General features: G+C 38.6%; 1 protein-coding gene across 1 annotated transcript in view; it reads left to right on the forward strand.

Moving 5' to 3' along the window:
- The window catches only part of LOC102772611 (serine/threonine-protein kinase DCLK1), a 274,904-nt gene that overhangs the window by 15,374 nt on the left and 243,428 nt on the right, over positions 1 to 16,102 (forward strand). Inside the window, exon 3 of the mRNA XM_006752677.2 lies at positions 11,051 to 11,397. Within this exon, the coding sequence (XP_006752740.1) occupies positions 11,051 to 11,397 (347 nt within the window). The remainder of the gene's footprint in view (positions 1 to 11,050; positions 11,398 to 16,102) is intronic.

The following is a 16,102-nucleotide window of genomic DNA, read 5'->3' on the forward strand; positions in this document are numbered from 1 at the left end:
TTTTTGATTTTTTCCTCATCCGGTTTATGCACTCTAGGAACCTTAATCTGAATTCTTTTTCTGTCATGTTGCATGCCTCTGTATCACTTAGCTGCTTTTCTGGTGAGTCTTCCTTTTCTTTCCTTTGGGGGTTTCTTTGTCTATCCATGTTTGATCATACCACCATATCTAGATGTTGAGTCTTTCAGTGGCTGCTCCTTGGGTGGCAGTGGCTCCTCGGGCGGTTGTGGTAGCAGCTGCTCCTCAGTTGGTAGCAGCTCCTCTGGTAGGTGCTGATAGTTTCTTTTCTCAGATAATGTATGTCCGTCAGTCCTCACCATAGAGTCGTGTCCTTTCCTCACAGTACAGAATCGAATCCAGGAACCTTCAGTCTGCAGGCCAATGCTCTATCCACTGAGCCAAAGCAGCTAGGGTTCTATCCCGCATGAATTCTCTTGTCCCGCGGATCCAAGATGGCGACGTCTACATTTGAATCCTGACTCCACCTTTGCTAGCCTTGTGACCTTGACCATGCTGTCTAACTCTTTTTTTCCTTCATTGTGCCTAGTGATAAGTGTTGTGTTTGTGTTTATTCTTAACTCATAGGATTGTGGTGAGGATTAGAATAGGATCTGCTACATGGCAGACATTAAGATAACCTGTTCTGCCAATGGCAAAGATCTTCATTCTCATCACCTCAGCCTTGCCTTAATCTTGCTGACCTCTCAAACCCAGAGCTCTTCCATGAGAACATCATCATTTGCTGTCTCTACTTCCTCAACTTCCAATCATACTTCAAGCCCTTGATTAGCACTGTTACATTGTAATGTACTTATTTACTTTATATCAAAATCTCTAGAAGTCAGGGAGCCATTGAAGTCCTCACTGCCTAACATGGTGTTTGAAACTACTCAATAAATATCATTGGAAGAAAAAGGAAAGCGAGAATAGATGGATAAATTAATGAATGAAAGCAATCTGGCATCACTATCCAATTGGGCCATATGTGGCCCCCTAAAAGCCAGGGGAATGACCTCTTAGGGATCCTTATCTTCACTTGCTCTTCCTGGAGCATTGAATGCTGATGTCTGGATTTATCCCAGCCACATACTTTCCACCCCTTGATTTCCATGGCTCTAGGCACCTGATTTCTCTCAGTTCCCTTCAGTAGCTCCTCCATCTCAGGCACTCTTTAAAAACTGGAGTTACCCTGGATTTCCTCTTGCCTATCTGGGTGTGGTCTCACTGGGCATTTTCTTTAATCCCTGTAGCTGTGGCTGCCACATTCATCTCCCTCCCAAACTCCAAACCTATATTTCCACTGCTTGCTAGAAATCTCCAGCTGGTTGGCTCCTAGGATCTTCAAATTCAATATGTGCACAACCACATTAATTTCCTTCCTTACCATCTAATCTAAACTTGTTCCCTTTCTTATTTGATCTATTGTGGTATATGGGAAGTTGGCCAAAATAGAATTTTCAGTGTCATCTTTTCAATGTTGTAGACTCACATTCCCCTGGGCCCCACATCCAATTAATTGCCAATTCTGGCTCATTCTGTCTACGTAGTACTTCTTATAGCATCCACTCATCTCTGTCTCTAGTGCAGGTATATAAAGTTCTCCATCTCTTTGTCTTCTATTGACTTCTCTCTTCCATTGAGTCATTCCTCCACATTGCAGCCAATGTGATCTTTCTAATACATGGTTGTGATGCATATAAATTTGACCTTACTGCCTACTGCAGTCTTACTCTGTCTGTCCATGGAATTATTTTTATTTTATTTTTTTGAGAAACATATATTAATACCTCACCATCCCATTATTGTACTGTGCAATAGAACCTATTATTATTATTATTATTATTATTATTAAAATCTGGAATGCTTTCCTTTTTCTTTCCTGCCAATGAAAATCTTATCCTTGCTTTACTTTCCAGGCCAGCATGAATTCTATTTCCCCTTTATTGATTGATCAGTGGGGAGTGGGAAGTGATTTTTTTCTCCATTGAATTAAAATTGCATGGACCACTTATTTAGCAATTACCATTTATTGCCTTGTAGTGGAATCTTTTATATAACACATCTTGCCTCTAAGCTCTTTGAAGACAAACTCATGACTTAGAATTCTTTTCACTTCCCAGAGTGACTAATTTAGGTCTTGTACCTATTATTGAGGATTTAAGAGGTTGTTTTAAATTTTTATGTTTCATGGCCAATGTTGCATATACTTGTTTCAGCTTTGTTATTTATTGTTCTGTTATTTGTTTGGAGAAATTTTTAGCCAAGAAAATGAACATTTTCATGGCTTCCAATACAGTTTACCATGGTGCTTTCCAAAAGGGTTGTTATCAATTTGTAATGTCTCTAATGGTGTTTTATATTTATATTTTTGTCCTTTGTCGTATATCTTAGTACCTTGTATTTTAGTAAACTATATTTGCACATTAACCTATTGTTGTATTATAGGTCTTCAATATGTTTCCCTCTTTTTATTTTAGTTTCCTTAATTTTTAATTATATCAGGTTTAAATTTCAAATAATTGGACCTCCCCATTTTTCCTTTTATGTTCTTTTTCTGTTTCTTTGAATGGAGAAGTCAACATTTTCGACAGGTCTGACAAACAGATTTAAATTTTATTTTCTATAATCTTATTTTTATATACTATTCTATTATGAAAGACTTCGAGGAAACAAAGACCCATAAGTGCCTTTGGGAATCTTTTTCCTTGCTTTTAGTAGCACTCTCAAAATCATGTTCTTAAACCATCGCCTTCCAGGTAGATTATGAAATGTTACTGTGTATATCTGATATAGTCTCTTAATATATAATATCCAGAAGGCACTTTATGATATTTTATTCTGCAGATAGTGTCTTTCATATAATTTAACTCAGTTCAGTTTCAGAGGGTTCAATATATATTTGAGCTTTCCCAGATTTTACTGTAACTCACAATAGTAAACTTTAATTTGCAGAGTTTTCAATGAGAAGTTTTATACACTGGAAAAATAAAATATATTATGGATATCCCTCACTTAAGATACTGTTGAACATGCCACATATAGAACTTAAAGGAATCTAGAAGTGGTAGAAGCCAGCTTTAGTAATGTGAAGCATACTATACAGATTAGGTCATCTTCATTCAGACTGAGGTCAAGTGATATCACAGCTGCAATTTATAAGTCACAACTCTTAGCTATTGAAAACAGTCCAGCAATAATAGGAAACAGGGCAATGTTCTGTGGCATCTTGTGAAGGAGCACATTCCTGGTTGACTCACCATAGTCCAGGTCAATCAAGGAGCTGGTACCATATTAACAGAAGTTTTCTTTTTTTTTTTTTAAGTTGGAAATCCTGTAATTTCATAATGGGAGTCTATGGCCAAGTATAATTACATTTGCATATTTTTAAATAATAAACTTTGTTAGATAGGAAATTTTATTTTCATACTTTGAAGACTAATGACAAATATAATAATTTTAAAAAAGTATATGTGATTTTTTAAAAACAAAACAAAACACAGACTCTTCTTTACCTTAAAAATTATCTAATATGCTTACACAGAAAGTATTCCATTCTCCAAAGTCCTGAAAAATACTTACCCCTTTCTGGGGGTTGCCAGGAATATTATGCTCTGATATTTTAGGAGATGCTATCAGAATAAAACTTCATGCTTTATTTCCTCACATTTTGTTATTGTTATTAACTGTCATTTCTTTACCTTTGCCTTTGCTTAAAAGCAAATATTAGTTTTCTGTTTTTTTTTAAATGCCACAATAATTCAGACAGGTGCTGCTTCTATAGTTCCTGATATTTGTTGGGACATCTTGGACACACTCAAAGTTTTAAATTTCAATTTGAGAACCAGTTTTAACACAAAGACTTTCACTTGACTAAACTGGAACAAAACTAGCAGTATCATAACCAACTAGCAAGTCATTATGTGCAGTAATTGCCAGCTCCATCTCTAAATAGGTTTTTATACCATTTCATTTAAACTATCTATGGTCTTGCTATGTTTTTTGCCCTTATTTAACCTCACCTATCCTATATAATAAAAGGGTAATATGCAAATTGACCCTAACAGCAGAACAACTGGGAATGACTGGTCACTATGACACACACTGACCACCAGGGGGCAGATGCTCAATGAAGGAGATGCCCCCTGGTGGTCAGTGCACTCCCACAGGGGGAGCTTTGCTCAGCCACAAGCTAGGCTGATGGCTGCCAGCACAGCTGTGGTGGTGGGAGCCTCTCCCGCCTCCTCAGCAGCGCTAGGGATGTCCGACTGCAGCTTAGGCCTGCTCCCCGCTGGCAAGTGGACATCCCCCAAGGGCTCGTGGGCTGCCAGAGGGATGTCTGACTGCCAGCTTAGGCGTTCCCCCAGGGAGTGGGCCTAAGCCAGCAGGTGGACATCCCCTGAGGGGTCCCAGACTGCGAGAGGGCACAGGCTGGGCTGAGGGACGCCCCCCCGAGTGCACAAATTTTTGTGCACCAGGCCTCTAGTAGTAAATAATCCAAATTTTTAAAGCAAAATTTGAGCCATAAAATTTCAATGTTTTGGGGCTTCCCCAACACACATCCAAGCAATTATCTGTGACACCAGCTGGATGTCCTACAATTCAACTCAATTCTGGCACTTTTTTTCTGTAATAGCATCAGATACCACAAGTTAAGGGCTAAGTCCTATAAGACTGTCCCTACCCCAACCTACCCCCTCAGATGTCAGTTATAAGTACAGATTGTCATATGTACTTCTAATGGATTGGCCAGTAATTAGGAGGTCCTATGACCCCCTCCTTTGGTTCTATTAATCTGCTAGAGTGGCTCACAGAACTTAGGGAAATATTTTACATACTGATTTACCAGTTTATTTTAAAAGTATATAACTCAGGAACAACCATATGGAAGAGTTTCATAGGGCAAGGTATGGGGAAAGGGCTTGGAGCTTATATGCTCTCTCTGAGCATGATACTCTCACTGCATTTCCACATGTCCACCAAGCAGAAGCTTTCCAAACCCTGTGCTTTGGGTTTTTATGGAGGCCTTAATAAATATTTAATAAAAATGTAATAGATAGGCATGATTGATTAACTCATTGGCCATTGGTGATTAATTCAACCTTTACCTCCTTTTCCCTGTCCCAGGTCAGTGGGGTGGGAATGAAAGTTCCAATCCTCTAATTGCATGGTTAGTTCTGCTGGCATACAGTCCACATCCTAAGGTTTCTTCCAAAAGTCACTTCATTAACAAAAACTCAGGTGTGGTAGAGAGGAGTTTGTTTTGAATATTAAGACACCTTTATTGCTCTTACCACTTAGCAAATTCTAAGAATTTCTCTGTGCCAGAAATGTTATGAAGACCAAATATATATATTTCTATTTTTAAGTCACAATATGAAGGCTATTTTGCTCAAATATAACTTGGGTTAGATAGATTAACTTTCATTTTGTTGTTGTAGTATGAATTGCACCATAAAACTTTGGGATGGCTTTGAGTAAATAAAAAGAAGTATGTAATAATATGTTTTATAATATCAGTTATAAGTTTTTATAAGTAATTATAAGTTTTACTTGTTTTGTTATTTTTCAATGCCCATTGATATACATACCTCATGTTAAGAGTTGAATAGAATCTATTGATGATTTTCTATTCAAGAGTATAACATAGCTCTTAACTCACGGTCCCAATAAAAAAGAAGTTAAATACTGGATATCCAGAGCTATTGGACCAAATCAAAACTATGTATTCTTCCCATTCAAGTAACTACAATTTGTTAATATACAATTATCAGAGATATTATAACATTTTTAAAAAGCTTTTTTTTTTTTTTACAAAAATCATAATTTAACTGAGTTTAAATAGAGGTAGGGTCTATAGGGGCAGGGAGAAGTTCAGAATTATAATTAAACTAGAGGCCTGGCGCACAAAATTTGTGCACGGGGGCAGGGGGAGAATGTCCCTCAGCCCAGCCTGCACCCTCTCTAATCTGGGACCCCTTGAGGGATGTCTGACTTCCTGTTTAGGCCTGATCCCAGCAGGCCTAAATGGGCAGTCAGACATCCCTCTCACAATCCAGGACTGCTGGCTCCCAACCACTTGCCTGCCTGCCTGCCTGATTGCCCCTAACTGCTTCTGTCTGCCAGCCTGATCACCCCCTAATCACTCCCCGGACAGCCTGATTGCCCCTAACTGCCCTCCCCTGCTGGCCTTGTCACCCCTAACTGCCCTCCCCTGCCATCCTGGTTGCCCCCAACTGCCCTCTCCTACAGGCCCAGTCACCCCTATCTTCCCTCCCTTTCCAGCCTGGTGGCCCCTAACTACCCTCCGCTACTGGCCCAATTGCCCTTAACTGTCCTCCCCTGCTGGCCTGGTTCCCCCTAACTGCCCTCCCCTGCAGGCCTGCTTGCCCCAACTACCCTCTCCTGAAGGCCTGTTCACCCCAACTGCCCTCCCATGCAGGGCTGGTCCCTCTCAACTGCCCTCCCCTGTAGGGTTGGTTCCCCCCAACTGCCCTCCCCTGCAGGCCTGGTCCCCTACAACTGTCCTCCCCTGCAGGCCTGGTCACCCCTAACTGCCCTCTCCTGCTGGCCTGATTGCCCACTGCTGCCCTCCCCTGCTGGCTATCTTGTGTTCACATGGGGGTGGCCATCTTTGACCACATGGGGGCGGCCATCATGTGTGTTGGAGTGATGGTCAATTTGCATATTACTCTTTTATTAGATAGGATAAATATATCTAAAATTTGGGGTTAAATATGTTTTTTTTTATTGTCTAAAGTTTTACATATGTCTCCTTTTCCCCCAGTTGACCTCCCTCCCCAGCCATTCCCAACTTGGGCAAACCCCACCACCGCAGTGTCTGTGTTTATTGGTTATGCTAATATGCATGCATAAAAGTCCTTTGGTTGCTCACTAACCACCCCCCCTCCCCTGCCATTTGTCTCTGGATCTATAGTTCATCAAATTATGTTGATTATTATATCCCACATATGAGTGAGATCATGTGATATTTATCTTTCTCCAACTGGCTTTTTTCTCTTAGGGTAATGCTCTCCAGTTCCATCCATGCTGTTGCAAATAGCAAAAGTTCCTTCTTTTTTATAGTGGCATTGTATTCATTGTGTAGATGTACCACAGGTTTTTAATCCACTCATCTGCTGATGGGCACTTAGGCTGTTTCCAAATCTTACCTCCTACGAATTGTGCTGCTATGAACATAGGGGTTCATATATCCTTTCTGATTGGTGTTTCTGGTTTCTTGGGATATAGTCCTAGAAGTGGGATTACTGATTCAAATGGGAGTTCATTTTTAACTTTTTGAGGATACTCCATACTATCTTCCACAGTGGCTGCACCAGTCTGCACCAGTCCACCAGCAGTGCAAGAGGGTTCCTTTTACTCCACATCCTCACCAGCACTTGTCATTTGTTGATTTGTTGATGATAGCTATTCTGACAGGTGTGAGATGGTATCTCACTTTTCTTTTGCTTTGCATATTTCCATCTTTCAGATGATTAGTGACTTTAAGAATGTTTTCACGTGTCTCTGGGCCTTCTGTATGTCCTCTTTCAAACAGTATCTATTTAGATCCTTTGCCCTTTTTTGTTTGGATCATTTATCTTCCTTTTGTTAAGTTGTATCAGTTCTCTGTAAATTTTGGAGATTAAACCCTTATTGGAAATATCATTGGAAAATATGTTCTTACATGCAGTGGTTCTTGTGTATGGTGTGAGTTAGTCATCTAGTTTCATTTTTTTTTTTGCATGTCTGTCCAATTTTCCCAACACCATTTATTGAAGAGACTGTCTTGACTCCATTGTATGCTCTTGCCTCCTTTGTGAAATATAAATATGTTTAATGTAAATATATTTGCACAATTAAATGGAAGCTTATTAATGTAAGGAAACCTATCTTGACTTTTCCTGAATTCCTGAATAATGTAGTAGATTTTAAATGACAGAGCTGCATGGTGTGTGATGTTGGGTTTGCTGCTCAGCTCCTTCCTTTCCCTTTAGCTGTCACTTTCCTCCTTGCACAATATCATTCTTTATTGGAGTCTCACACCCTTCCCCAAGGTTTCATTCCAGTCTTTAAATTTGATAAACCAGGCAGAGGGTCCTCAAAGTGACAGAATAAGTTAAGTAAAAATTTCATCTCATTGTTGTTACTTGAAACAAACCAGTTTTGCTTTTAAGAATTTTCAGTATGCTTTATCTAAGAAGATGTGAAAAATAAGTGTTTTTTCCTCTTTCAACAAACCCATTCCATATTGTTATGTGAGTACTTTAAAATTCTTCCCTTTTCTAATTATTTTCTTTTTTAAAGTTAAAAAGTTTCCTTTGTTGAGGTGTAAACCACTCCATGCTTTTGTTTTAAATAGTAGCTTAACAAATAGTATATAAACTTAACAAATAATTAGACAATTGTGTATCTCTGAATAGCGCAGAATTCTGACAGACCAGTTTCACCAAAGTCTTCTTGGGGAATGTTTAAAGTATTCTCACAATAAGGTGGAGCCAAAGTGATTTTACGGGTAACTATGTAGCTAGAAACAATGAACACCTTATCATATAAAACCTGCTTACGGATTTCTAGTAATTTCATTTTTTAATTTTCCTTTCAGGCTTACTGCAGCCTCAGATGTTTTTCATTTGTGTAGCAATTTTGTATTTGAGATCACTTTGACCTTTACTATTTTATTTGATCTTTATTAAAACCTGGTGAAATAAAAGTGACTACTGGGATAGCCATCACTGATAGAAAAATAAAGTACCCCCAAGAAGACTAGGGGACTTGCCCACAGTCACATTTGTGGAGAGGCCATGTATTGAACCCAGACTTCCAGTTCTCTCTTCCCTCTGCTACATGCACACTGTCTCTCCACAGAGCCTTCAGAAACACACAGTTCTTGCAGTCCCTGAATGTTTTTTTTAAAATATGTTTTTATTGAAGAAGGGAGAGAGAGAAAAACATTGATGTGAAAGAAATATTGATTGGTTGTCTCCCACATGAGATCTGACCAGGGATGGACACCAAAACTTGGGCATGTGCCCTGACCCGGCATCGAACCAGTGACTTTTTGGTGCATGGGATGATGTTCAGCCAACTGAGCCACAAAGATCAGGGAGCCCATGTATATGTTTTTGATATCTGCATAAATAGAACAGCATAGTTGGGACCAGTCATGATCTGGTAGGTGGATGAAAAGGTGGATTGCTAAATTGGTAATATTTGTACCACTCCATAATGTGTAAACACACATTGAAGTATATTTTATAAAAATTTGCAAAGTAAATATCTGATAACCTGTATAACTGTACTTTTCTATTTTTGAAACCCTAGTTCAGTTCTTTTTATGTGAATACTTATCCTGTCTCCTTGGAGGCTTGCACTATTAATTTAAAAAAAGGAAAAGGCTTTAGATAAAAGTAAATGGACTGTGTAGGATTAATCCTAGGTCACTTTACCTGCAATTATGAATGTTTTTTAACTACTTTCAGTTACAAAGACATTTTAACACAGAAAAAAGCCATTATAAACTCTTTAATTTCAAAATGCTTTGACTAAATTTATGAAATATGTATATTTAAGGTCAATCATTTTATAATTTGTCATTGCTTGGAATGTGTATTAGGGTTTTTTTGTGAGTGATCCACATCTACTTAATAGTCTGAGTAATGTTCTCTTTGAATAATTCTCTACTAAGGAGTATTTTTTAATAAAAAATATTTATTTTCTTTTTAGCATTATCAGGGTATAATTGACAAATAAAATTGTAAAATATTTAAATTGCACATTTTAAAAGGATTCCTCCTATTTTATCACTTCACATATTTTATCCTTTTTTTTTGGTGAGAATATTTAAGTCCTATTCTCTTAGAAAGAACTCTCTTTTATACTACACAGTATTATCAACTATAGTCACCATACCATTAGTTCCTCCATTCTTATTCATCTTATATATTTGTTTTAGATTGAGTTTATGAAGCTGCAGTTTGTAAGTTGACCATTCTCAAAACCTTTTATTTATAAACAGTTGTGAATTGGCTTCCTTTTGTGTGTGGATCATTATGCTTGCTCTGTGTAGGTGGGAGAAGAGGGAGAATGATTATTCTGCTTGCTTTTGGAATTCTACTTGATTTTACAAAATGTTTAGCAAACATTCGCATCAAATTTATAAATTACATAGCTACGAAAAACCTATTTTTATTGATTTCAGAGAAAAAGGGAGAGGGACAGAGAGATAGAAACATCAATGGTGAGAGAGAATCATTGATTGTATGCCTTCTACACACCTCTATTGGGGATCAAGCCTGCAACCCAGGCATGTGCCCTTGACCAGAATCAAACCCAGCACCCTTCAGTCTGCAGGCTGAAGCTCTATTCACTAAGCCAAATAGGCTAGGGCAATTACATAGCTATTTTAAGAAGTGGGTTTTTTTTTTTTCACCCAGTTTTAGATTTTACATTATTTCAGGTGGCAAATATAGGTACCTCTGATTTTGAAGTTTTTTGCAAATATAAATATTTCTAAATTTTGAAGAATACTTCTTCCTATTATGAATAACAATATTTCTATCACCAATCTGAAGATGAAGAAAGGAAGGAATGGTGATGTTTCCCCCTCAGGATACCAGTCTGTTGCTGACAGAGCCAAATTAGAAGTAAAAAATCTTTCTTTTTCACTAACTATTAATCATGCTTGCATTGTTTAAAAAGTCATGAGTAGCCCTAGCCGGTTTGGCTCACTGGATAGAGCATCGGCCTGAGGACTGAGGGGGTCCCAGGTTCGATTCCAGTCAAGGGCGTGTACCTTGGTTGCCGGCACATCCTCAGTAGGGGGTGTGCAGGAGACAGCTGGTCCATGCTTCTCTCTCATCGATGTTTCTAACTCTCTATCCCTCTCCCTTCCTCTCTGTAACAAATCAATAAAATATATATTTTAAAAATATTTAAAAAAAAGTCATGAGTAGTTCTCATCCCTAAGTAGAAAAGGAAAAAAATGAAAGACTATGAAAAAGGGAGTGAGTTTACCTTAGAGTAAATTTAAAAGTATTTCTCTCTTCCTTAGGAGAGAGTTATGTGTGTGGCTCAATAGAGCCTTTCAAGAAACTGGAGTACACCAAGAACGTGAACCCAAACTGGTCTGTGAATGTCAAAACCACCTCAGCATCCCGGGCAGTGTCATCACTGGCTACTGCCAAAGGGAGCCCTTCAGAGGTGCGGGAGAATAAGGATTTCATTCGGCCCAAACTTGTCACCATCATCAGAAGTGGGGTGAAGCCACGGAAAGCTGTCCGGATTCTGCTGAACAAGAAAACTGCTCATTCCTTTGAGCAGGTTCTCACTGATATAACTGATGCCATCAAGCTGGACTCAGGAGTGGTGAAACGCTTGTACACCCTGGATGGTAAACAGGTAAGAGAAGTATTGTGATATGACCTTGACTGTATAGGCAAGAACCAGGGATGTGAGGAATTTATGTGGCATGTGGTGGGAATCTGAAACATACATTTACTGAGAGTTGGTTCATTTAATCAACAAATACATAGGTGCTGGTTTCAAACCAGTCCAAGGATAGTGTTAAGACAGGATTAACCATAGGACTAAAGTAAAAATGCCCATTTCTTTAGCTTAAATGATTACTCAGAGATTTCTACTTTTTCAGTTATGAATTGCTTAACATAATGGTACTTTTTAGCCATCTATTTTCAATTTTGTCATATAGTAATCTCTTATAACCTTGAGCATGTCTGAGATTTGGAGATAAGCTCTGACCAATAGAGAAAAATCTAAATTCTATCTTTGGCCTACATAATATTTTATAAAATTTACTGTATTAGTAATGTTTACTAGTGAGATTTATTTAAATTTTATAGATTTTGAGTGCATATCTAAGGAATAAAGTATTTCCATCTGATGGCATATTTCTAGAACATTATACATCTTGTTTTGAAAACATAATTTGAGAATTAAAATGAAGGAAGTCTGTTTTCAGCTATGGAATACACATCAGTTGACTTGGATGAGTGGATTTTTTTATATTTTGTTTTATTGCTTAAAGTATTACAAAGAGTATTACATATGTCTCCTTCCCTCCCCCCCGCCCCCCACATTCCCCCGGTCTCCCCAACCCCAGTGTCTTGTGTCCATTGGTTATGCTTATATTCATGCATACTAGTCCTTCGGTTGATCTCTTACCCCTCCTTCAGCCCCCCAACCCTCCCCGGCCTTCCTGCTGTAGTTTGACAGTCTGTTCGATGCTGCTCTGCCTCTGTATCTATTTTTGTTCATCAGTTTATAACGGTCTCTATAATCCATAAATGAATGAGATCATGTGGTATTTTTCTTTCATTGACTGGCTTATTTCACTTAGCATAATGCTCTCCAGTTCCATCCATGCTGTTGCAAGTGGTAAGAATTCCTTCCTTTTTACAGCAACATAATATTCCATTGTGTAGATGTACCACAGTTTTCTAATCCATTCATCCGCTGATGGGCACTTAGGCTGTTTCCAGATCTTCGCTATAGTAAATTGTGTTGCTACGAACATAGGGATGCATATATGCTTTCTGATTGGTGTTTCTTGGGATATATTCCTAGAAGTGGGATCACTGGGTCAAATGGGAGTTCCATTTTTAACTTTTTGAGGAAACTCCATACTGTCTAACATAGTGGTTGCACCAGTCTGCATTCCTGGGAGTGCAGTGCATGAGTGTTCCCTTTTGTCTGCATCCTCTCCAGCACTTGTCCTTTGTTGATTTGTTGATGATAGCCATTCTGACAGGTGTAAGATGATACCTCATTGTTGTTTTGATTTGCATCTCTCAGATGATTAGTGACTTTGAACATGTTTTCATATGTCTCTTGGCTTTCTGAATGTCCTCTTTTGAAAAGTGTCTATTTAGGTCCTTTGCCCACTTTTTGATTGGATTGTTTATCTTCCTTTTGTTAAGCTGTATGAGTTCCCTATAAATATTGGCAATTAAACCCTTATCGGTGATAACATTGGCAAATATGTTCTCCCATGCAGTGGGCTTTCTTGTTGTTTTGTTGATGGTTTCTTTTGCTGTGCAGAAGCTTTTTATTTTGATGTAGTCCCATTTGTTTATTTTCTCTTTAGTTTCCAATGCCCTAGGAGCAGTATCAGTGAAGAAATTGCTTCGGCATAGGTCTGAGATTTTGTTGCCTTTGGATTCCTCTAGTATTTTTACACCATTTATTGAAGAGACTGTCTTGACTCCATTGTATGTTCATGCCAGATGAGTGGATATTTTAATGTGAGGTGCTCAGATGAATTTAAAGAAAGTCTTATGTGGACTTTTGTAAAGGTTTGACAGAGCCTGATGGTGTGCTGAATAAAAAAACACTGACATAGGTACAGTGAGATTCGCTAGTCTATGAGAGTTTACCAGTATCTTTTTGTTTAAGATCATAGGTTTTAGCATACTATTTTTGCTTGAAATTAGTTTTTAATGTGGATCTGCCCAAATGATTTTTAAAAATTATTTTGAAGGATAATTTGAATCATTTGTATATAAAGTATTAAAAATAAAAACTAGATTCATAAATTAAAAGGTTGATCTTATTAAATAGAATAATATAAGTTCTTGAAGGTTAACACATTCAAACTATGAATAGAAATAGATGCAAATACTAGAAAGAATGTTAGTTGTGAAAGAATTCTTCCCCTAGGGATCCATTCAAATGCTCTAAATTATAAAATTTATTAGGAAAAAAGAAATAACTGCCAGTTATTCATTTATACTCGCCAATCTTCTGCTTGTCTCTTAAAACTTCCCCCAAGTTTCTTGTGGATAAGGATTCTGTGGAATGCAACTCCCCATTTTCTAGTTCTAAGAGGGTAATAGCCTGAATGTCACCAATATATTAGTAATCAAAAAGTCCACTACTGCCTGGTCAGTTAGAGCAACAATAAAATGGTAAGGTTTCGTATTTAAACATTTAAGGTTCCCTCTATAATGTGTGACTCAACTATTTTGTAGTTCTGCATTTTTGTGTATTGAATTTTCTCAGAATGGGAGTTTAACTGTTTTCATAAAAAGTAAAATTTACAGCAAAGATTACATATTGATAAATCCTCTCCCTCCCTATTCACTTCAGAATTTTGTAGATTTCAAATTGCTACACACTGATTTTAAAAGTCAGCTTTAGCTATTTTAGTAAACTCTTACATTAACTGATCACTTTTGTGTTTAAGAATGAGTTTCTAAAATAGATATTTTGATGTTCTTAATAGTTTTATTCTTTTTAGGAATTTATATGTAGTTTATGGCTGGTTTTGCTATGGTTTAATAATCCAATGTAATGGGGGGAAAATCAAGGTTTAATGTTAAAATACTAAGATTCAAACTTTGATTCAGCCACAGATTATTTATGTTTTTAGCAAATGACCCTAATTGAGTCTCATTATACTCATCAGTAAAATATGGCTAAAATGATTGCCTCCATTTCATAGGATCCTTGAGGGATCAACTATGATAATACATATAAAAGCAATTTTGAACTATAATAATAATATGATAGCTTTATTGAACATTATTCTCTCTTTTAATATGTTTTTAATGATTTTTAGAGAGAGAGGAATGGAGAAGGAAAAAGATAAATGATGTGAAAGAAAAACATTCATCAGTTGCCTCCTGTACACACTCTGACCAGGGACTGAACCTGCAACCTGGGCATGTGCCCTGACCTGGAATTGAACTGGCAACCTTGTGGTTCAGGGGGTGATGCTCAACCAATTGAGACACACTGGCCAGGGCTTGAGCATTATTCTAAATGCTTTCTATGTGTTAGCATCTCTAATCTTCACAGCTTGATTTTTATCCCTACTTAACAGAACAAGATACTAAGGCACAGAATTTGTAAAAAGACAACAACAAAAATACACATGCTAACAAAACTAACATGTCTAAGACCACATAGATATAAATGGCAGAGTTGGCATTTGAACCAATCTCTCTTCAGAGCTTGTGCTCATAACCACTGTACCATAGCAGATTATATTAAAGAGCCAAACAGAAGTAAAGGTATTAAGAAGACGTTTCAAGTGGATAATGTGTCCAAAAAAATAATCTGAAAGATTTTCTCTATTTTTCTCCTGCAGTCGTTCTACTGACAGTTGTATTCAACTATTATTGTTATTATTTTACATTTATCTTTATTGTTGAAAGTATTACAGATGTTCCCTTTTTTCCCCATTGACCCCCTCCACCCCTCATCCTCCCTCAAGCCTTCACCACATTATTGTGTCCATGGGTTATGCATCTCCTATATAATAAAATAGAAACATTCAAATTAACCATCCCTCTGTTATGCTCAAGCCACATCCACCAGCCACTCCCACCAGTCAATTAAGAGTGAGTATGCAAATTAACCCAACTAAGATGGTGGTGGCCACTGAGCTGGAGTGAGCAGGAGGCTTGGGTTGCCCCTGGCGATGGAGGAAGCCAAGCTTCCCGCCTGCCCTGGGCTCTGCTAAAGGCTACAAAGTTTCAATTATAGAAGATAAATAAATCCCAGAAAAAAGAAAATAAAAAAAGGAGAGGCTGGGAGCTTGGGTCATCGGGGGGCGTGGCCAACCTGAAAACGGCCATCAGCCCCTCACCAAGACTGGCCAGGCCCCCCAAAATCCCAGATCCCTGCTTCCAGCCAGCCTCCACTGGAGGTGTGGGTGGCTGGGGGCTGTGGCCAGCCTGAAAACAGCCATCAGCCCCTCACCCAGGCTGGCCAGGCACCCCAGCAGGGATCTTCACCTGAAGGGGGTGTGGCCAGCCTGAAAACAACCCTCAGCTCCTCACCCAGGCTGGCCACACCCCCATTTGGTGAGGATCCCCGTGTGGGGGCTAGGCCAACCTGAAAACAGCCATCAGCCCCTCACCCAGGCTGGCCAGACACTCCAGTGGGGACCCCCACCCTGAAGGGGGTGTGGCCAGCCTGAAAACAGCCCTCAGCCTCTCACCTGGGCTGGCCAGGCACCCTAGTGGGACCCCCCACCCTGATCTGGGACACCCTTCAGGGCAAACCAGCCGGCCCCCATCCATGCACCAGGCTTCTATCTACACTAATAAAAGAGAAACATGCAAATTGGTGTCACTCTGCT

The sequence above is a fragment of the Myotis davidii genome, unplaced genomic scaffold, assembly GCF_000327345.1.
Source record: "Myotis davidii unplaced genomic scaffold, ASM32734v1 scaffold810, whole genome shotgun sequence".
Taxonomy (NCBI): domain Eukaryota; kingdom Metazoa; phylum Chordata; class Mammalia; order Chiroptera; family Vespertilionidae; genus Myotis; species Myotis davidii.